This window comes from Pseudopipra pipra, chromosome 5, assembly GCF_036250125.1.
Source record: "Pseudopipra pipra isolate bDixPip1 chromosome 5, bDixPip1.hap1, whole genome shotgun sequence".
In the NCBI taxonomy this organism is placed as follows: domain Eukaryota; kingdom Metazoa; phylum Chordata; class Aves; order Passeriformes; family Pipridae; genus Pseudopipra; species Pseudopipra pipra.
In genome coordinates this window covers 7,760,751-7,782,916 of record NC_087553.1, presented here as the reverse complement: position 1 = coordinate 7,782,916, position 22,166 = coordinate 7,760,751, and the positions used below count along the sequence as shown (strand labels likewise).

Below are 22,166 nucleotides of genomic sequence, written 5' to 3'. Positions count from 1 at the left end.
AAAGAGGCGAATCTGCCTCTGCGGACGTGAAGCTGCGGTGCCGGGGAGGCGGGAACACGCCGGGTCAGCACCGCCCCGGCGGCCGGGTTACGGCAGCGCCCGCCCGGAGCAGGTGAGCCCGCGGGAGGGGGGCACGGGCGTGCGGCTGCAGCCCCGGGCGGTGATCCCGGCAGCCTTCCCGGGGCTGGGAGAACGTGCAGGGGATCCTGCGGGCCGTGCCTTCCCGCTGCCGGCTTTGCTCCTGGTTGTTGTTTTTTTTTCAGGAGCAGATTTGGGAAAGGGGGTTTGCCCCCGTCTGCTTCTCCGCCACCTCGTCACGCCCACCTCCTGTACCCCACTAAACCTCGGGGCACAGCAGAAAGACCCTGGTCAGGCTTGTGTTTCTCCCAGTGTTTTCCCTTTGAATCCAGCTCCTGGAAGGGCGGGGACACCGCCTGGCTTTAGCATGGCTTGCCCCGAGGTGTTTGTTTATGTATCTGACCTGTCTCATCTATTTCCAACACGTGGGTTTGTTCAGAGGAAAATCCAGCAAAAAACCACAAACAACAAAACAACTAAACGCCAAAAACTGATCCCATGAATTCTACTTTTTTTTCCCCTTTCTTTGTCTTCCCCTTGGGCCGTGGTTTTTAGCACTGGGGAGATTTCATCCGAAGCAATGTGTCCAGCTTTGCAGTTAATGTCCAAAAAAGAGGGATGTGAATGAGCAGAGGAGCCCGAGAGGAGGGTAAAATTACCGACGCAGGTATGTTCTCCCATCCTGTATTTTCATTCTGTAGACAGCTCTCCTACATTTCTTTTGGATTTTGTTTTTTTAATACAGGTTACAGAATGACAAAATAAACTCTAAAACTTATTGCAAACATCCGCTCTACTCCCCCCCAGCTGTGCCATCTGCACAAAGGAGGAAAGAAGACCTTTGTGCACTGAGAAGGATTTCAGATTTTGAGACATCCATGGCAGAAGTTAGAGTGTTTCAGTTAGTTTTCTGCTTATGAGGATTCCCATCTGTCTTGGTTATGCCTTTAAGTCAGGAGACTTATGCGTAATTTCTGAGAGTAATGACCCAAATTCATATAGTGATATAATTTAGAAATACAAATACAGTTTAGTAGCATTTGGTGTTTTGGAAATGGATTTATGCCGCAGTTCCAGCTGTATATGTTTGGAAGTCAAAACTGAGGGGAGTATCTATGAAAATGTGGGGGATTAAGTTTTTGTGACAGAAGCTATAAGATATTAACAAAGCTATGTTTTTCTTATTTTACAAGACTATAATTCTTGTTATTTTCATTCCTAGTGCAGGAAATCACCTCAAGAAGATGAAGCCTAATAAAGGAAAGACTTACACTCGGGAGAGAGACTATGTGTACACATTCAGTGCTGGAAATGAACATTTTGTGCTCACTGTGCCTCTCAAATTCCCCGTGCAGGAGAATATCAGTCATTTGCACGGACGTCTGATGGTTCTGCACAACCTACCATGCTTTGTAGAAAATGGTATGAACCCATTTCTTGAATCAGCGTCACGTATCTTCATCCACAATTGTCTTGCAACTTGCTTTAAGGAAAAAAAAAGAGTATTTTAGTAGAGCAGTGTTAAAAAAAGTTTTTTAAGCAGCAAAACATCGAAGAAAATCACTGTCAGTGCAAACAAGTAAGGTGGCCAAGGAAAAGGTTTTCAGAAAAACTATTTATGTTTCCTAGATGATTACTGGTACTTCTATTGGTGTGTTTTGTTGATGGACCATTCTCTTCTTGCTATATAGACCTGAAGCAATCTCTGAACAAGTTCATAAAAGAGGAAACTATAAAAGATTACGATAGAGAAGCTGAAGTGGCCCTGGAAGCAGTGAAATCAGGAAAAGTAGACATCAACCAGCTGGCAGATACTTGGGCTAAAGCTTATAAAGAGGTAAGATTAAGGCTGGAAAGTTAATATTCAGGACTTGTTTTGTGAGAGTGTGTGAGTACAGACAGAATCACAGTTGTGATGAGGCAGAATTACAGTGAAATTCACTTTTACTGATTAATTCGTGCAGTTTTTTGTGTGAATGTGAGCATTAAGTCCTCATCCTACAAGTTCTGCGTCAGGGTTTTCTTGAATTTAGTAGATTCAAAAGATACAAAATGAGGAAGTAAAGGGCTAGTTCATTTACCAGTTGATATTCAAACAAAAATAGGCATAAGGATTATAGTGCATTAGAATTAAAGCAAGAGTGGTGTTTTTAAATTAAATTAAAGTGGTACTCCTAAATCTCAGTAGTAGCAATGAAGGCTATAAAGAGAAAGTGTACAATGAAGTGCAACCTTTTAGCTCATTTTTTGAGTTCATGTGACTCTTTTACATTATTTAGGAATGATGAGGCTTTAGCTGGAATAAAGTTTCCAGTTTTGCATGTGATCTTCAAAATAGTGGAATGAGAAAGAACTGGAGGGGTCCTAGTGAAGGCAAAAAAGAGTTGACAGAAACTGCAGTATTTGAGGAGAAGTTTGTAGGAATTGAGTTTGCTTCTCATGGAATATAGAAAAATGTTGGGGAAAATTTCATAAAGAGCTTGCAAAACTGGCACTTTTGGGCCAGTCTTTGTTCAATAAAAGTAGCTTTTCTTAAATCACTGTTGTTGATCAAATTCTTAGTGACATCATAGGTTGGTCATCCTTGATAATAAAGCATTTTTATTTGCATAGCTGGTATTTTGGTCCTTATCTAAAATTCATCAGTTGCAAATACTGTGGACATTGCTGTTCTTTCCAAGTCGGTGTTGTGTGAAAATTCTTAAGTCCTCCCTGTAGTGCAAACCTTAGTGATTCTGCCTTCAGTTGCTTTGAACAAGAAAGAATATGGGAAAGGAGAAAATTTAAAGCTAAAGTAGAAAGTTTAAATTAGGAGAGATAACGTACCTATGGTAAAAGCTGTGTGTGTGCCCACTTGGTTTTTTCCCACCATTATGAGGGATCCTTGTATGTCCTGAAAGGTACCATGTGCTTTAAAATCTCTTTAAAATTCTTAGACAACATTAGAACATGCCAGACCTGAAGAAACCAGCTGGGATGAAGATTTTGCAGATGTTTATCATGATCTGATACATTCTCCAGCTTCTGAAATGCTGTTAAACCTGGAGCACAATTATTTTGTCAGCATCTCGGAATTAATAAGTGAAAGGGATGTGGAACTGAAAAAACTACGGGAAAGGTATTCCTTTTTGTATTTTTTATGTTTTCTTCTCTCTTATTGCATGTCACTGGGTGTATAAACTTTTAGGACAATACGTCAACTTGTTTTGTGTAAACACTAAGTACGAGAGCATGTAGTGACAGGAGAAGGGGGAATGGCTTCAAACTGACAGAGAGGACGTTTAGATTGGATATTAGGAAGAAATTCTTACCTGGGAGGGTGAGGAGGCCCTGGCACGGGTTGCCCAGAGAAGTTGTGGCTGCCCCATCCCTGGAAGTGTTCAAGGCCAGGTTGGACAGGGCTTGGAGCAACCTGGTCTAGTGGAACGTGTCCCTTCCCATGACAAGGGGATTGGAAAGAGATATCTTTAAGGTCTCTTCCAACCCACACCATTCTGTGATTGCATGATTCATGAGGGACAGCTGTCTTATATTACTTTGATGGCCTTAGCTTTTATTATTTTCAATGACCGAGGAGAATATAAATTTTGATTTCTGTTGTTCTAACCACCTTTTAAGTGTTAAGGGGCTTAAGATATAAAGAATATGAAAAGATAAGCAAAAGATTTGAGGCAGCTATAAATCAGAAACTGTTGAATTTGAATCCCAAGGTCTGGAATAAGTTTGGATAGCTGCAGGTGACTTTTTTGTCCACAAGAGGGAACACAAACAGTGGTTTTCTTTTCCTGCCAGAATACTCTGAGTAGGTGTGTTTGAGCTTTCTGAGTGGCAATACTCCTCTTGAACTGTGAGTGTTCAAGCTCACATTATACGATGCACATCTGTTCATATTGTTTCTCTGAGACTGAATTGTATGTATTTCTAATTTGGGGATAAATGTTGCCAGTAATGGGTTTGTAAACTTTTTCGCTGCTTATTGGCTCTTCTCAAATGTGAAGGAGCAGTAATGTTTTAGAGATCAGGTGTGATGCAGCTGTGTATTGACTCTGATGGAATTTATCAGATCTATTTGTCATAACCAGGAAACTCCCTATTCTGGTGGCAGCTGAGAGTGTCCCAAATGAGTCTGGGTTGTTGTTTTGTTGACACAGGAACTGACTTGGAATCCCTGATCCTTAACTCTGATTTGTTTTGTGGATATTCATTGCTAAATCTGGGAGTGATGTAACTATTCACTCTACCACTACTACTACTCCTATCACAGCAAAGGGTGTTCTTCTGCCAGGTTTTTGAAGTCTGTGTTTCTCATCTCTTTCAGACAAGGAGCAGAAATGGATAAGGTGATGCAGGAGCTTGGGAAATCACTGACTGACCAGGATGTGAATTCCTTAGCAGCTCAGCATTTTGAATCCCAGCAGGTAAACTGAGGTCCAGTGAACTAAAACACATCATACACATAAATGTCTTAAAAAGAAAACCCAAACCACTCAAACTATCACTGTTGTCTTGTCAGGATTTGGAGAACAAGTGGACTAATGAATTAAAACAGACTACTGCTATCCAGAAGCAGGAATATCAGGAATGGGTGATAAAGCTTCATCAGGACCTAAAGAATCCCAACAACAGCTCAATCGGGTATTTAATTCCTCTCTGATCCTTACTTCCACCTGTAATAGTTCAAAGGAGTTGCATTTATGTAATCTTTTAAATAGAATAATATAATCCTATTATAGGGTCATTATAATATCTATATAAACATTTAAATAGGGTAATCAAAGCAAATCAAAGGCAAATAAACCACCATAATTAAATGTCTATATTATTAGGAGTTTCTTCATTGTGTAATGCTATAACCTTTCAGTATTAGAAAGTGTTCTACTACACTGATATACAACTTTAGCTGAATGGAATTTCCTCCTATTTTGCCTTTATTTCCTATGTCTGTCTTTAACACTGTTTCACAAGGCTTTTTGTTATCAGTTAAGGATGTTCTGCAGAATAATGGTGACTCAATACCATGATAATAGTTATAATGGTAACAATATCACACTTTTGGAATTAATAAACCACTTGATGTGTACATCACTGGGCAGCTAAAAAAATGTCATTTTTTAGTGTGAACATTTATGGAGAGAGTGGATAGAAAAGCTTTCTGTTTGAGAAAATAGCAGGGAAATTAGAATTTGTAAGTGGTGGGGGGGATGCTTAGTCTTTATCACTAGTAACCACCACCTTTGCTACTAACAGGAAAACAGAAGGAGTAAAACCTGATGCTTTCTTATCCCTCATGCTGGTAGAAGAGCCAGTCTGATGGTGGATGCAGTAGGGAATTTATGGGAAACACCACCTTTGAACAAAGCAGCTACCAGGGATAAGAGGAGACAGGATGGATTGCAATGCATGAAACACTTTACTTTCCCATAAGTGTTTCCTTTTGTGATAAGGAAACTGAGCGTATAGAACATGAGGGAAGAGAGAGAGGAGAGGAAAGATGTTGGAAGATCGTGCTGTATGTTTAGCTTTCTCACTACTTCCCTCAGGATATTTTTTTTTTGTCTGTGAATTCGTGTTTTGGAAGTTCTTGTGCAGTTCTGAGGTTAGTCCCAGAATGTCCTAGGACTTCACAGCTCACAAGCAGTTTGGCCACATTCTAATCCAGCGATTCTAATCCCTGCAGACTGTGCAGGCTCTAAGCCCAATCCTCAAATATTTTTCCACAGAATTTTCATGTTGGCTCTGTTGATTTATTTCCATGAGGCTCTAAAGATAATGAAATTGCAAAGGCTGTTCGTACTTGACAGTGTGAACCTCTTTCCAGGTTCTGGCCTTCTTATTTTACTGCTGTAAAATAAGACCAGAGTGAAGTTGCTTGGAGCTGAAAGCTAGAACTGGAATGCTGGAATTCCAGAGAGACAGTGAGGATGTCTCAGCTTCATAATCTTGGGCGTTTATTGCAGATGTGAAGTGATGGTGTTTTAATCATTGCACCCTCGTGCAGTGGCAGAAAGGGGGATCTCTCTGCTTGTGTTCAGTCTTAAAAACTATAGGTCCTTAATGCATTTGAAAATAATGCAAAGGAAGTCTGTAACAGGTCAGCTAGAAGGTTAAAGAGAGAGAGAGATGTGTGTGTTACACACATATAGACATAGAGAGATATGCACATATTTATGTATTATTATATTGCTTGTATGTGTGTATATGTATTTATCAGTGGTATATTTCAGTCCTGTCTCATCACTAGGCATTTGCAATGTTTATAAAACACCTTTGTAAGTTTATAAAACACCTTTGGAGATGAGGCACTTTGAAAACAGAGAGAAACATTTCACTGATGCAGACTCAAATTGGAGAGATGTTCATGTTATTTCACGCAGCATCAGCAGCACTTATTGCATCACTAACAGACAGCTGAACTTAGGGAAAAAATTGAAACTGATATCTGAAAAATTTCCTTGTAGGTTGAACACTGTGGAACATTTGATAAGGCTTTTTTTAACCTCCAATTTTGTGTGGGGAGAAAAAAGAGATGCTTTATCTGATAACTTCATAAATAAGTTTGCTATTATAAATAGGCTGAGAAGATTTTTTTTTTCCTTTTATTCCTGCATTCTTATTTTGTTATAAAACTTATTTTTATTTCTCAGTCTTGGAATGCTTTACAAATAAGCCAAATCATGTAAATCTAACAGTGGAGTCTACTCTCCCTGCTGCCAGGAAGGTAAAAAAGCCCCAGATTAGTGGAGTTCATGGAGGTTTAGTGTCCTGGTTTCTACAGACCAGCTGAGAAAACTTTAGATAGCTTTCAGAGTTGTTGGTCTTGAACAAAAAATTAAGGATAAACTTCTCATTATGTATGTTTCTCATTATTTTAGTGATGAAATTAAGGTTCAGCCCAGTCAACTGAGAGAATCTGTGGAAGGAAATGGAAGAATTTATGAAGAACAAAGGCTGTTAGAAGAAAGCTTTACTATTCACTTAGGTAAGTGGAGTAAACTGACCCCAAAACCAAACATAAGAGGTGCTTATAAATAATGGATCTAAGCCATGTATTGTTTGCAGTATTTAACTGTCAATGTATATAATGTACAATTTGTTTTGTATTTCTTCTTTACTTGTGTAAGAGAAGAATAGGATGGTTATAAACTGTATCAAGCATTATCTAGCTATCTGAAATGTACTTCATGGAAGACATCTCTAGAAGTAAGGTTTTATCCACTTTAGCAAAGTGACTCATGTAGAAAAGCACAGTAACATCAAAACCCATAGTGTTTAAAAATGATATTTTAACTTTTCTTGGTAAGAAAAATGTTTCTTGGTAAGAAAACGTGGTTATCAAACTCAGTTCTCATGCTCAGTTAACTGAAGAATAGATGCTTAAAATTTGCATTTTTTGTTTGTGCAGTAGAGACTTCTTGTGCTGTTTTGACCTTGTTATGTGGCTTAAAAAATCACCAGCAAAGGCATCAGCCAAAGCAGTTTTAATATAAATTTGCAAAGGAGCAAAAAGGTTCAAAGGCAAGGTTCACTCTATTGCTTTCTATATAGATAAAGCACACAAAGGGAAATTGGATTGTAATCAATCTAAAGTGATTTAGGCAGAGATAGGCAGTGACAATCCTCCAAATGTCTCAAACCTCAGTGGTTGCCAGCTCTGAGAAGCTTCTCTATAACAGGAAGATGCCAGTGCATCCTGCTGGGGTCCAGGAGAGCTCAAAGACATCCCTTAGGACCGCTGTCCATAGCGGTCATAAGATGATTGGCTTTAGTCATCTGTAAAATTTTCATCCTCAGGTCGGTAATTACTGGAGTTTCCAAACCAACTGGGAATTGTTTCCAAAACTCCAGCAGCAATGGTACCATTCCCCTCAGGCCATGGTTCAGGTAGAGGATATTTCAAGGCCGTCAGGGGATGACTGATGATCCCTGCTCTTGTCCTTCACCTCCGTGCAGCTCCCACTTTAGCAAGACTTCCTAGGATGGTCAAGGGACGCCTCACCTTTACACTCATTACACAAACACCAAGACCCGCCGGGAATTCCTGAGGCTGTAGAGTGGTTCTAAGGAAGGGGGGAGAGGATACGCCACCACACACTAGTATTGAATCCATAGCCTTAAAATATTCCTCAGGAAGAATTTCTTCTTGGAAAGGGTGGTGAAGCACTGGAATGGGCTGCCCAGGGAGGTGGAAAGTCCCCAGTTTGGAGATGTTAAAGGAAAGACTGGATGTGGCACTCTGGCCTGGTTGACAAGGTGGTGATTCGTCAAAGGACTTGATGATCTCAGAGGTCTTTTCCAACCTAAATGATTCTGTAATAGGGAACAAGGCTCATTTCAGGAGGGAACAAGCCTTGCTTTGTGACAGCATGTGAAAATACTTTACTTTGAAAATACCCTTTGCAAACTGCTGATACGTCTGTGAAACTGAATATAGGGTTAAGAACTTCTTTTGAGTGGTGTTGGTTTATAACTCCCTCACAGATCTTTTTCAACAAAACTTAGGGGAGCACTTTGATCTCTTGCATTTTAATCACAATCCTGAGTTTTGTCTTGTACTGTGTGTGTTGAGCTGTGTGTGTTCTGGGCAGGAGCTCAGTTGAAGACCATGCACAACTTGAGGCTGCTGAGAGCTGATATGTTGGATTTCTGCAAACACAAGCGCAACCATCGAAGTGGAGTGAAGCTTCACAGGCTTCAAACTGCAATGTCTCTCTATTCAACTTCTCTTTGTGGCATGGTTTTGCTGGTGGACAACAGGATCAGTTCATACAGTGGGATCAAAAGAGGTGAGAATTCCCGGGGGTGTGTCATTTAAATTCTTACTGTCTTCTCCCACAAAAAAGTAGTCCTTGTAATATTAAAATTTAGTGGAGACCCTAATGTAAAATTTAACTTTAGTGGAGACCTTAGTGTTTTGGATATGGCCTTGCAAAAGGGTAACAAATGCAAAAAGAAACACGGGTAAAGGTGGAAGACAGTGTTGTGCTGTTACCCCTCTCATCTCTTGCCTAGGTTTTGTGTTTGAGTGAGGAACATGCTGGAGAGGACATTTTTATGTTGATTTTGCTGCCTTAGACTGACTTTTTATAGGGGCTTCTCACTCTCTAATATCAGATTAGCACGCTGAAACCTGTTTGCAAAAATGAAAAGGGAGTATGCTAAAGTGATAAGTAAATGTATAAAAATGCCATGTGCTTTTGATAGCACGAATTCCATTAAAAATGAACAACAGGAATATTACTTCCAGGTCTATTCCTGGAAAGCTTGATTAGTAGCATTGATTGAAGTGCGTGTCTTTTGAGGAACTGGACACTATGATGAAGGTGTTTTCTATCAAGGTTAACCAACTGAAGGTGTGTTTGTTCCTGTTCTGATTTTGGTCACCAGGACTTTCTGTGAATCACATTGCTGACCTTCCCACCTTGGTCTGGAAGTTCAATTCCAGAATATTCGCACTTGGAATGTCTTTTTTATGACTGGAACCACTATTACTTGTCATTATTCCAGCATGCCATAAAAAAATATACTTTGGAGGTTGATATTCCCTAGAAACAGCATGGAATCAGGCTTGTAGGAAGACAGAAAGGGAAGTGTACCAGTAAAAATTGCAGTTGCATTTGTGCTGTTTATGGTTCCCAAGCTGTTTAATTATAACAGTATTTATAACTTATTTGCAGTTACTTTTTCAACTGCTTAAATATTTAAATGAATAACAAAAGCAGAAGATCTGTTTTTATGCTAAATTTTAGGTGATAAGACAGACATTTAGATAATAACTTAAAAAACAAAATTGCGTTTCCCTGCCACCAAGGAGATCCTGCAGCCACAGTAAAGGAGGAAAATATGGACCATATCACAGCCTGTAAAATATAATCCTCAATAAGTTTGGATTTCTTTGACTTCTGAAGGGACTCTCTCAAACCTCTGAGAATGGTTTCTTTATATACTTTATGCCTTGCCTACCTCAAGTGTTTTATTAGAGCTTTTTGAGGCTACTGTGGCTCATGCTTGGAGTAGTTGTAGTGCACCCAGACAAATTATGAATTAAAATTAAAGTTAATTTAAGCACAATTTATTTGCTTTCAGCTGATGTCTTCTAGCCTTATTTTACTTTGATGCACACAGAAAACACAGTCTTTTGGAGTATCAGCTTTTTTCTCCCTTGGTTTTAGACACCAGAATTTAATTTTTGAAAATAGTTTTTAAGATGGAGATGTCATGCAAAAAGATAAGATACATTAAGATTTTTCTGTCTACTCTGCCTGTTCTTGTCACTGCCTGTTCATAGACAGGCAGAGCACATTAAGAAATTAAAGGAGGATTAGAGCAGGTACTCCAAAATGGGAAGTAAGTAGGAATTGCTTAGTTTTTATGATGGAGATTTCATGTAAAAAGATGAAGCTCTTTGCTGAAGACTTGTTTTGGCTCCTATTGACTTCCTTGGCAAGACAGCTGGACATTAGCATAAGGAGTTTAGAATACCAGTCACATTGTGATCCTAATTATCAGTATAATATTTCCAAATCTGACGTAATACCTTCTTTATCAGGAAAAGGAACTCACAGCTCTATTTAGCTGTTGACACTTTTCTTTAGCTTTCAAGATCTGTGTTTTGAGAACTGAAAGGAAAGAACTGTAATTCCAGTTTTCCAGATACACTGTTTAAGAATTTCATTAATAGCTCTCATTTTTCAAAACAAACTGGAATGTTATTGTTACTGTAGGAAGCATTTATTATATATGTTTTAACAAAGTATCACAGATTGAAAGACTGGTAGTAACAAGGCATCATTTTTAAAGCACAATTACATTTAATGCTCATATTATTGCTGTTGTTTTCGGGTTTTTTGTGGTTTTTTTTTTTTTCTCTGGCTGGTTTTGTTTAAAGAGCAGCAACACTCAAAGTTGGTTTGGTTTGGTCCTTTGGTTTTGTTTTGGTTTTTTTTCCCGAGCATTTAATTTATTTCAAAAAATATTTTGTTCCTCTCCGAATTTTTTTTAGAAATTGAAAGGGGGTGCAGCAATTGCAAAAACATGCAATTGTCTGCTTTTGAGGGGGTTGACTTTGTAGCTTTGTAAGCCTTGCTTGAACAGTAGAGTAGAATTATGTAATGGTACTGAGCACAACCTGATGACGCAGATCATAATCTTATTTTTTTCCTAGATTTTGCAACTGTTTGCCAAGAATGCACGGATTTCCACTTTCCTGGAATTCAAGAACAGCTTGAAATTGTCCAGAAAGTTGTACTTAAGGCCCGAGCACAGCGCAGCAGTAAGTCGAAAAGGCACCATGGTTAGTGACAACCAAAATTACTTTCCTTGAAATAGAACAGTGGGCAGCTGGATGTTTGTGGGCAGGGGCAAGTTGATTCCACTCTTCTGCAGTTACCTCATCTATAAAATTGGGGTGTTTGGGTTTAGCAATAAACCCTGAGACTTCTGCATGAAATTCTCTTTTCATAAAAGTCTCTCTTTGCTGCCATAACAGATATAATTTTACTAAAACCCAACATATAAGTCCTTAGGTTCTGGTCACATTTTAACAGCATGGGAAGTGTATCAGGCCATCCTGCTTTCCTCTGCAGTTTAAACTGCCTGTAGCAACACAGACTTTATCTGTGGTTACATTTTATTTCTATTTAAATTTAAATCTTTAAAAATAGCAGGACAGGAGTTATGACTTTTTCCCCTTCCTTTAAAGTGAATGCTAAAAATTGAATAATAAATTGACTAAATGTGTGTACCTTTTAGTGCTGACCAGATCTTTGTGAATGATTTCCTTTGCAGTTCTATTTACAAATGGCTACAAAATGTTCTGACCACGTGGTGTTTGTACATCCCAAAACTTTGTTTTTCTTGCAAAGAGCTACCTGTGTGATTTAAATATGTCAGGAATGTGAAAAAATTCACAGGAGTACATAGAAAACCAGGTTTTCTTGGGAATATTGCATTATTCTTGGGAATATTGCTGTGGTCTAGAGGGAAATAGTGAAAGCTGTTTTTATGTAAATGCCGCTGATTTTTGTAAATCTATTAGGAACAAATTTGTTAAATTTGTTACATCATTTAAAGTGTAATAGGTGCTATGTAGTTGTGGGGGCAATTTGGAAAGTTCAGTATCATGTATGAGAAACTGTGTTTTGTTTTTTCCAAATGGAGAGATATCATAGAATATGATGAGAAGGTCGATAATTTGAGGTAGGATTCAGTTCGGTGTGTCTTGAAGGCAACAAAAACACTTCTGTCCATCCTCCTCCTTTTGGTGGACTTTGGGGTAAAAATTCAAGCCACATATCATCTTAGTACATCAAACTTTCGTGCTAAAATGTGATTAATAGAGGGCCTGTTTAATGTTTCTGCTGTGTGTTTATATACAGAAAACAAAATGAGTGGAAATGAAGATAAATTGAAGAATATTGAACGAAACCAGTCCAATATTTTGCCGGGTGAGTTGTGTTGCAGTGACCCCCCACTTCTTGAAGCAAGTTGTGTTCTGTACATGCACATTTTTAGCTCTAAAGTCAGAACATAAATTATAAACTAAACCCAAGTTGACCTCAATCAGAGGAGAAGGATGTTCTTGTGGCTAAGGCAGAGAACTGGGTGTCAGGACATCTGGTTTCTATTCCCAGCTTTGCCATTGCATCATATGACTTGGGGCAAATCACTTCTCTTTGCCTAAAATTTCTTTTCAGAATTTGAGGATGAAAAAAAAAAGATCTCTGAGCGTCTTGGGGAAAAGATGAAACTGAAATGCCAGCAACTAATTTTATTTTTTAAAATAACTGGGTGTACATCACTGTTGCGATGCAGAAAAGCACTTTAGGATATGTTTTTTTAACTTGGGAATGGAGAAATCCATTCACCTCAGAGAAAGTATCTGTATCCTGATGTTTAGTAATGAAAGCTGCTGTGGAGTTTGAAGATGAATACATGGTTGTTTGCAAACAACTCTGCAACTCATCTTCTCATTCTTATGAATTATTTTGAATTCTAATGATCACTGATACCTTTGTCTTCCAGTACCATATCTCAGTTGTTACGTAACCCACTATCTGTTTCCACATCCTTTATATGAACCCATCCATTTTTGGTATTTCCTCCTCCCACATCTGTCTGCAATTCAGTGCTTGCATTGTGTATTTTGAGTATTACACCTCCTCTGTGTTTGTTTTGCTGCTTCGTACTATATATAGATCATATCCGCCTGTGCTGGCACTGTTGTGTTATTGCACCACATGTCCATGATGCCAGTGGAACCCATCAAAGCAGGAAAATGAGTGTAGGATGAATGTAAAACAGTGATATTCCAAGAGATCACTCGGTTCCTAACCTCTTTTTTTTAATCTCCTTGTTCCCATCTCTGCTGTATATTTCTATTTAACTTTTATCTTGAATGACCCCGTCCTTACATTGCCTAACAAGGGGATTTCATGCAGATCACCACCATGAGATCTTGGTTTATGTTATTCTGCAGGAGAATTCTACATCACACGCCATTCCAATCTGTCTGAAATCCATGTTGCTTTTCACCTGTGCGTGGATGACAACGTGAGGTCTGTTAATGTGACTGCTCGGGATCCTGCAATCATGGGACTCAGAAACATCCTCAAAGTCTGCTGCACACACGACATCACCACCATCAACATTCCTCTCCTGCTGGTGCATGAAATGTCAGAAGTAAGTCAGTGGAAAGGTTTGGTTTGGTTTTATATCCTTGGGTGCGACCGAAGTGATTTTTGCAAAGGGCGTGTTTCGCGCTGGTTTAAGCCAAATGGGGATGGTCTATCTCAGCCACGTGCCATTGTCCTGGCACTTGGATCTGTGTGGTGACCCAAGTAAAGGAACTGAACCAATTAAAAACATTTCAGCCAGCTATATCACTTGGAGTTGTTATTCCCACCCCTCATTTTGGACACTTCACTTCCTGGATCCAGCTCGTTGCACAGTTGTGCGAGTATTAATGAAAGGTGGAGTCCTGTGGCAACAGCTCTTGCTTAGGAACTGTACCTTCAGACTTGCTGATGCAGCAGTGATACCAGATCCCCAGTTTTCACTGTCATTAGCTATAAAACCTGAAAACTAAGTTTTAGGAGCTGCAGATCTAGCAAAGCTCAGCTTAGAGTTCTGTATTCCTAAACACCACTCTGTAGCACCTCAGCCCTACACAACAGCAACCAAATTTGACCTTTACTTTTAACTCTCTCCTTCTTCACTGTCTAATCAATATCATCCTTAAATTTTGTCCCTTTTTCCTCTAAGTCCTCCCAGATACCAGCTGGGCAAGAGGCAGCATATTGCCGAGGCTCTTTGTGTTCGTACCTACTAGGCTGAGTTCTGTCTTATTTTCTTTAGTGGGATTCTGATGTAGAGCTTATCTCTCAGTCGGTAACTTTTCACAGTGCACAGTAATTTAAAACTGTTGGCAACCTCTTTTCTCTGTCACACCTGGCTCAGAAGATGCCAGCAGAGAAGAAAAGGGGGTGAGAAGGCAGGGAGAGAAGTGATGGACAGGCAGCACAGCCATATCCTTAAGAGGTGGAACGTCTATAAACCTAAAGAAATGAGGAAAAAAAAGATAATTTTGCCATCCATGCCAGGGTATCAATGGTAATTATAGTCAGTTGTAGGGGTTTTTTAAATAATCCTTTGATTTTTCACTTGTAATTTCAATATTGCCTTTACCTCTTGGGAAGTGCCTGAGTCACAGCAAGGTAAAGGCTCATGAGAGGATTCCCTTAAACAGTGACTGGTTTTGTAACAGAATTTGACTGGAGCACAGTGTAGAAGTGGCCCCCCTTTTGCAGGATCAGGGTCAATTATGAAAAAGCAAGCAATGCAAAAGGTAAAAATGTTGGAAAATTAAGCTTCTAAAGGATATACTACCATACAGAAAAGCAGACTTTTAGGAACAGATGGAATTAGTTCTGAAATTTGTATCAAGTCCTTTGTTTTGGGCACAAATGCAAGTAATCAACATGCAGGGCAGGAGTGTGGGTCACTCATGGGACCCAGTTGTTGTGTTTCACAAATTCATTGACCTTTTTCTTAGCCAAGTTGCCATCTGATTATATTCTTCTTCTCTTCTTTTGTTTTATTTAAACTTTGTTAGTTTTAGCTTTCATTTGCATATCTGTATTTTAATATACAAATAAAGCAGAAGACCAAATGTTCATCATGTCTTGAGAATGTGTGAAACTGAAGAATAATCTTCTTGTCTAGTGCAGGATTCTTTAAAGGTCCTGATAAAACAATTTATGTTTTATATGAAGTTGTAAGTCTTTGCAGAATAAGGAGAAAGCGACGTATATAATAAGCGTATGTTTAGGCAAAACTACCCTGTGTGACTTGCATTGGCAGCATTGCTTATTACAGTGCTTTGCAGCTGGCTGACCTCATTTGAAACATGCAAATATGTGACTTCTTGGTGAAGGAGAAGTGAATAATGACAGATTTCTGAAAGCTCAGCCTGAACTCTGTGCCTTTAGCGGCCCCAGTTCTGAATCTGCGTTTACCACCTACATAAAAACATTTTTGTAAAGTGGTTAACCAGGAGCCCAGCTGCAGAGATGTTTCACCCTGACAGGCATTCATTAGGAGTGTTCTCTGTGCTTTCTTTTATGGTTGGAAGGTTGTAACCTCAGAGAAGTGATCACAGAATGGCCTGGGTTGGAAGGGACGTTCAAGATCATCCAGTTCCAGCTTCCTGCTGTGGACAGAGACACCTTCCTCTAGACAAGATTGCTCAGGGCCCCATCCAACCTGGCCTTGAACACTCCCAGAGATGGACACTGTTTCTCTCTGATCACTGTTATTATGGCTGGGCTTCGTGAACGAAGATTTGGAAAAGGCTCTATCCACATTTGTTAAAAGCACTGGTGGCTAAAAAGGCCAATATGAGATAGACACATCCGATTGCAAAAGGCACAGCAGAAAGACTCCTTAGGTGGTATATTCTGCAAGACACGATTCTTTCTGCGTTGTCTTTTCTCCTCAAGAGTGATCCTGCATGTGTTCTTAAAGGCATCAGCCACGTTATAGATGGTGTGTCTCCAGACCTCCTGATTGGAGGCCAGAGTAGACCAGTTATGTTGATCAATGTGGCCAAGGCTGAGATGTTGTTTCAGGGAGTCCTTGTATCTCTTCTCTTCGGGGCTCCTCTCTTGCGGCAGCCGGTGGCAAGTTCACCATAAAGCAAGATCTTAGGGAGGCAGTGGTTGGTCCTTCATCCTGGAAACGTGCCCTGCCGATCGCAGCTGTGTTCTCATCAACATGGCCTCAATACTTGTGACTGCTGCTTGCTCTAGAACAGATGTATTGGTCACATAATCTGACCAGTGGATGTTTAGGATTGTACGGAGACAGCATTGATGGAAGCATTCTGGGAACGCAGGTGGTGGCGGTAGATGACCCATGATTCGGAACCATATAAGAGAGTAGACAGCACTATGGCTCTGTTAACACTGATCTTTGTACTTTTCTTCAACTGTTTATTACACCAAACTCTTTTATGGAGTTTTCCAAAAGCACTATATGCCTTTACTAATCTGTTGTCTATCTCTCCATCAATCTGACCATCCAAGGAGATGAGGCTGCCTAGGTAATTAAACTGCTAGACTGATTTGAGCTCTGATTCGCCAGTGGTGATATGGGGATGATGGAAGACTTCCTGAGGTGCCGGTTGATGGAGAACTTCTGTGTTCTTTAGGCTGACTTCCAGCCCAAAGAGCTCAGCAGCCTCAGCAAAGCAGGATGTTAAACGCTGCAGAGCTGCTTCTGTGTGGGCAACAAGGGCGGCGTCATCAGCATAAAGCAGCTCCCAGACAAGATGGTTTAAGGTCTTAGTGTGGGCCTTAGGTTGAAAAGGCTTCCATCAGTACGATATTAAATGTAGATACCGTCCTGATCCTCGAGGTCTGCCGTGGCCCTTTGGAGCATCCTGCTGAAAAAGATTGTGAATTGGGTTGGTACGAGAACGCAGCCTTGTTTCACACCACTGGTTATTAGAAAGGGTTTAGAAAGTGTGTCGCCGTATCTGACTTGGCTGTGCTGATCCTCATGGAGTGAGATGATCATTTTAAGGAACTTGGGGGGACATCCTAGACGTTCCAAAATCTGCCATAGACCTTTTCTGTTCACAGTATCGAAAGCCTTGGTGAGATCAACAAAGGTTACATAGAGACCTTCATTCTGTTCCCTACACTTCTCCTCCCGGGACGCGTGCACTCAGCGCGGCCCAGCCCTGGGCACTCGGGCTCGGGCCCGGCTCTGTTCTTGCACCAACCCTATTCACAGTCTTTTTCAGCATGATTTTACTTCCTGTATTCTGCACTGTATTTTGAATTGGTACTTAAATGATCATAGTTTTCACAACTGTTACTTAGTCTGCACATAGAGAAAAATCCTGATAATATGGCAAATTCATGAGAACTTACGTTGTTAAAGATGGATTAGAAATGAATCACTGCGACATCATTTTCAGTTCCTGTGGCTTTCACGGAGTGACATTCTGGATTCAACCTGTTATTTCCCTGAGTGCCCACAAAATTTAACATCTGTGTTCCTCTAAAACAGTCCAAGGAATAGTGTCATATCCTGCTGTTTCAATCAATCCTTTTAAGGCTTAGTTCCCATCAGTAATTGCACAAGGTAGTCCCAAGAGAGAACTTTTCTTCTTAGTCACTTGTTTTTTTACCCAAGCCAAAACAGAGATCAAAACCAACAATAAACACCTAAATTATTGTGACAGAAAGCACATGTGGGCAGATGAGTTATAATAAAGATCAAGTGTTTCTTCTAGAAAGCTTAGAAATTAAAACACCCCAAACCTATACTTGTTCAGCATTGTTCTGATTAATGTATTGAATACCCTAAAAGCAGCATCTGTTGATGCAGTGATTTACATAATGAACATTTTCTGAAAAGACATTTCTAACTTACACTGTTTTTAACGTATTGTGTATTTTGGGGAGGGCAAGGGATACTCCCACCTAAGCAGGAATTTTGGCCACACATTCAGTTTATTGCTTCAGTGTTATCAGTTATCATTCTTAGATAACCTTCCCTCTCAAATAACTTTCTTTAATCCTGAAATTAAGCTCTTTGATAATGGCAGATTGCAGTGTTTGACATTGCAAAATAAAGGCTGGCTTTTTTTTTTTTTTTTTTGTGAATAGAAAATGATGTAAAGCTTACATTTGAAAAGGTACCTGGGAAGATAAATTGGTTTCCACGTCTCTATTCCTGTATTCAGACTAGGAAGTGCTCATCTTCATCTTGAGAGTACATCTGAACAAATAGAGACTGTTTTCTTTCTGAGAAGTGTTTACAGTGAGTCATTCTGTCTCTGACTAGGAATATTCAACCAGAGAATGTTTAATGTACGAGATTATTTAAACCGTTGACTTAAATTATTTAGTCCAATACTTGTAGCCATGTCTTAAACACATGTGGTTTGCATGCCACGTTTTGCTATTGAACTTTAGGTAAGGATTTGCTGTTATATCTGAAACTCCTTCATCAGGTGAAGATGAATTTTGTTTTTTTTTACCGTTAACATAAATGCAGTTTTAGAGGAGAAGGGCTTCTTCTAGTTCCAGTATTAGACAGAAGGTTTTGCTGAAGGCTGTGGGTGTGCCAAGTAACCTTCACCAAAATCATCAAGAACAGATAGAAGTCATTATGCTGTTAAGGTGTGGTCAGGAGCCTGGTTTTGACTAGCTGAAGCATGAACCTGACATTTATCAGTTGGATATTGGACATTTTCCTGCATTTTCCTGTATAAAAGCGTTCTGACATTGGGGTCTCCTGCCAATAAGCAATGGCAGTGCTTTTCTGATCTCCTGTAAGGTATATACCACCTGCCCAGAACACTCTGGAAAACTCAGTCTGTAATGCTGCAGGAAAAATGAGGTTCTGCAACAAAAATATATTACTTTTAATAATTACCCTGCCACTCTTGTTGGTTAGATCCATTGTGCACTGAGGCTTTTCTTTTATTCATTTTCAGGAAATGACCATTCCATGGTGCTTGAAGAGGGCGGAGCTTGTGTTCAAGTGTGTCAAAGGTATGTCAGTGAATGCTTTGGTTGGGTTTTGGTTTGTGTTGCATTTGGTGACATCCACTCTCAGCTCAGGCTGTGTATTTTACAAAAAAAATTAAAAAGGTGTTTTTCAAAATTTATCATTTGTTAAACACGCTTATATTTTTTCCTTTGAAACTGTTAGCTGTCATACCAGGAAATACTCTCAGACACTTAGAGTACTGAGATGAAAAATGTTTCAGAAGGATCTTTACAACTTAAACACAGAGAAGGAAAAGTGCGCAGTACTGCTTTGAGAAGTTTCTGAAGGAGGGCAAGAGCTGCTGTTACAGGTGAAGGGGGGGATTCTGCCCCTCTGCTCTGAGGAGACCCCCCTGCAGTGCTGCCTCCAGCTCTGGGGGCCCAGCACAGCAAGGACATGGAGCTCTTGGAGCGAGTCCAGAGGAGGGACACCAAGATGATCAGAGGGATGGAGCAGCTCTGCTGTGAGGAAAGGCTGAGAGAGTTGGGATTGTTCAGCCTGGAGAAGAGAAGGCTTTGGGGTGACCTAATGGTGGCCTTCCAGGACCTGAAGGGAGCCCACAAGGTAGATGGAGAGAGACTATTTCCAAGGGCCTGGAGTGACAGGACAAGGGGGAATGGCTTCAAACTGACAGAGAGGAGGTTTAGATTGGATATTAGGAAGGAATTCTTCCCTGGGAGGGTGGGGAGGCCCTGGCACAGGTTGCCCAGAGAAGCTGTGGCTGCCCCATTCTTGGAAATGTTGAAGGCCAGGTTGGATGGGGCTCTGAGCAACCTGGGATAGTGGAAGGTGTCCCTGCCCATGGCAGGGGGTTGGAACTGGATGATCTTTCAGGTGCCTTCCAACTCAAACTCTTCTATGATTCTATGATTCTGTAATTTCCAGTGCCCTTTGTATTTTGATTGCCTCAAACAATGGAATTCTCTGCATTTTTCTGAGACTAATTTATATACTAATTCATCTCCTTGATGGAAAGTCCTCATGACACTCAGCATGGTTTTCTGTCTTTCCAAGTGGTGTTATTACTTTCTGCATTTTTGTGTACTGCACTTAAATACTTGAACCAGTCATTCAATTTAAAATGTTAGTAGTGTTCTTTCTACCACCTACTTGAGGAACCTCTTCCTATGGTGACCTTTAGTAATTCTTGATGGATATGTCATCCATCCCTACTTTTATGTGAAAACTCCCTCACTGATTGATGCTGGTGTGATTAATAGGAAATATTGCATGGATATATAAGAAATGCTGTTATTTTAGGTTTCATGATGGAAATGGCCTCGTGGGATGGAGGAATTTCTCGGACTGTACAATTCCTGGTACCACAGGTAGGTTAAACCAAATTCACATCCAGCCTAGGAGACTGTTGGAAAAAGAAGTTACATGTCAGCAGATCTAGTTTTGATGTGTTTGCTATTCCCTGCTCTTTTGGGGTGAGCTTAAATTAATCAGTGTGGTTTTGGTTCCTTGCCTGTAAAACAGGATTAAGGTTTATACTTTTGAATATCCAGTAGTACGTTCTGAGTATGCTAAAATTTCAAACTGGGAGGTTCAGCTTTCCAAATGTGCATAATTTTTGAAAAAGAGACTTTTTTTGCTGTTACCCTGAGGAGATGGGCTAACCTTGCATTACAGAACTTTAGGTGTTTATTAGTCATAACATCTAACAACTTGGAAAGCTGCAATGCAGTCGCTTCAGTCATGCTTCCACAAAAACCTGAATTACTCCGGGTATTTGAAGTTACTTGTAATTAAGGTTCTAAAATGGTTTAATTTGGAGTTGTAGCTGATCTTCAGAAACAGGAAGTTTTCCAAAGATAAAAGGCAGTGCGGGATATAAAATCAGAGTTATGTTAGGAAAGAAATAACATGTATTTCTTGACAAAGTAGGAAGCTGCTGAGCAAGGAGGAAGCCAAAATAAATACTGAAGTTTAATCTAATGCTGGAATCCAGAGGGCAGGAGTCCTGTAGATAACAAGCAGCACTATCCTACTTTTGTTAGGTAGAAATAATTATTGGAACAAGAAATCTACTGGAAATGGATATGTTGCATAAATACAGTGTTTTTAGGTCAGTCTTTTCCTTTTAATTTAATTAAGTAGGATTATAACACACAGTTTGAAAATTATCTGTGTGGTCTTCTGAAAAGCAGCAATTCTCTGAAATATCAAGAAACAAGGTTGAGAGAGACTTAATTCTTCCAAAAGCCAAAGCTTACTGGTGTGGTTTTTTTTTTTCCCCAGACAATTTCCGAGGAAATGTTTTACCAACTGAGCAACATGCTCCCCCAGATCTTCAGAGTATCCTCTACACTGACTCTGACCTCGAAGCACTGAATTTTGAGGAGCAGAAAGCTGTATCCTGTGGACAGAGGATGAGATTAAAGAGATTCTGGACTAGAATGTCTCTTTCCTGAGGGATGATGACCCTGAAATGGTATTTGTTGCATTTTCAAGAATCGTGTCATCATAATAAAAGATAAATGCTGTCTGTACCTGGGTGTGAGCAGCTGATTTTTGCCTCTTGCTTTGTTTCAGCACAGTATTAATGTTGAAGTCCTAAACTTTATCTGAAAGGCATTCAATGTAACTTATTGTATGTAATCTACAGAAATATATGAGCAATCCTCATACATAAGTAGGCATAAGAGTAGGAACAAGGTTCTTCTACTTGTTGACTTTTACAAACATTTTCTGAATTTTCTCAGTGATTTAAAAAAACAATGTCAGGTGTCTCCTTGGAATAACTTTGGTGTAATTTGTAACAGTGACCGCAAAATAAAATGTATTACTGCCCCATTTTTACAGAATGAAAGACATTAATCAAACATTTAACCTGCTACATTTTGTAAATCATGGGAGTGTTTAAAAAATCAAATTATTATACACCTGTGACAATAATTAGAATTTTTAATTATTATTTCTTCCTTTTTTTTTTTACTATGTTTGCTTTTTGCTTCATTTTCAGACTTCATATTGACAAGTGTGTCATATGAACAACTTAATAGGAACACTAAAGTGTTCTG

The 22,166-nt window shown here is 39.7% G+C and overlaps 1 protein-coding gene across 3 annotated transcripts; it reads left to right on the top strand.

Annotated features, from left to right (window-relative positions):
* The first annotated feature begins 23 nt into the window (after positions 1 to 23).
* On the top strand, positions 24 to 21,635 carry FERRY3 (FERRY endosomal RAB5 effector complex subunit 3). 3 transcript variants are annotated; one of them, XM_064654313.1, is made up of 15 exons: positions 24 to 112; positions 634 to 745; positions 1,301 to 1,500; positions 1,770 to 1,915; positions 3,015 to 3,196; positions 4,397 to 4,496; positions 4,592 to 4,713; positions 6,951 to 7,057; positions 8,664 to 8,861; positions 11,240 to 11,347; positions 12,453 to 12,521; positions 13,553 to 13,755; positions 19,085 to 19,142; positions 20,401 to 20,468; positions 21,385 to 21,635. In XM_064654313.1, the coding sequence occupies exons 3-15, from the start codon at positions 1,323 to 1,325 to the stop codon at positions 21,475 to 21,477; spliced, it is 1,632 nt and encodes a 543-aa protein (XP_064510383.1). In that variant the 5' UTR covers positions 24 to 112; positions 634 to 745; positions 1,301 to 1,322; the 3' UTR covers positions 21,478 to 21,635. The 3 variants fall into 3 exon arrangements, with proteins under 3 accessions (XP_064510383.1, XP_064510381.1, XP_064510382.1); XM_064654311.1 differs by having other exon boundaries at positions 11,240 to 11,368; XM_064654312.1 differs by lacking the exon at positions 24 to 112 and having other exon boundaries at positions 676 to 749; positions 1,306 to 1,500; positions 11,240 to 11,368.
* Positions 21,636 to 22,166: the final 531 nt, after the last annotated feature.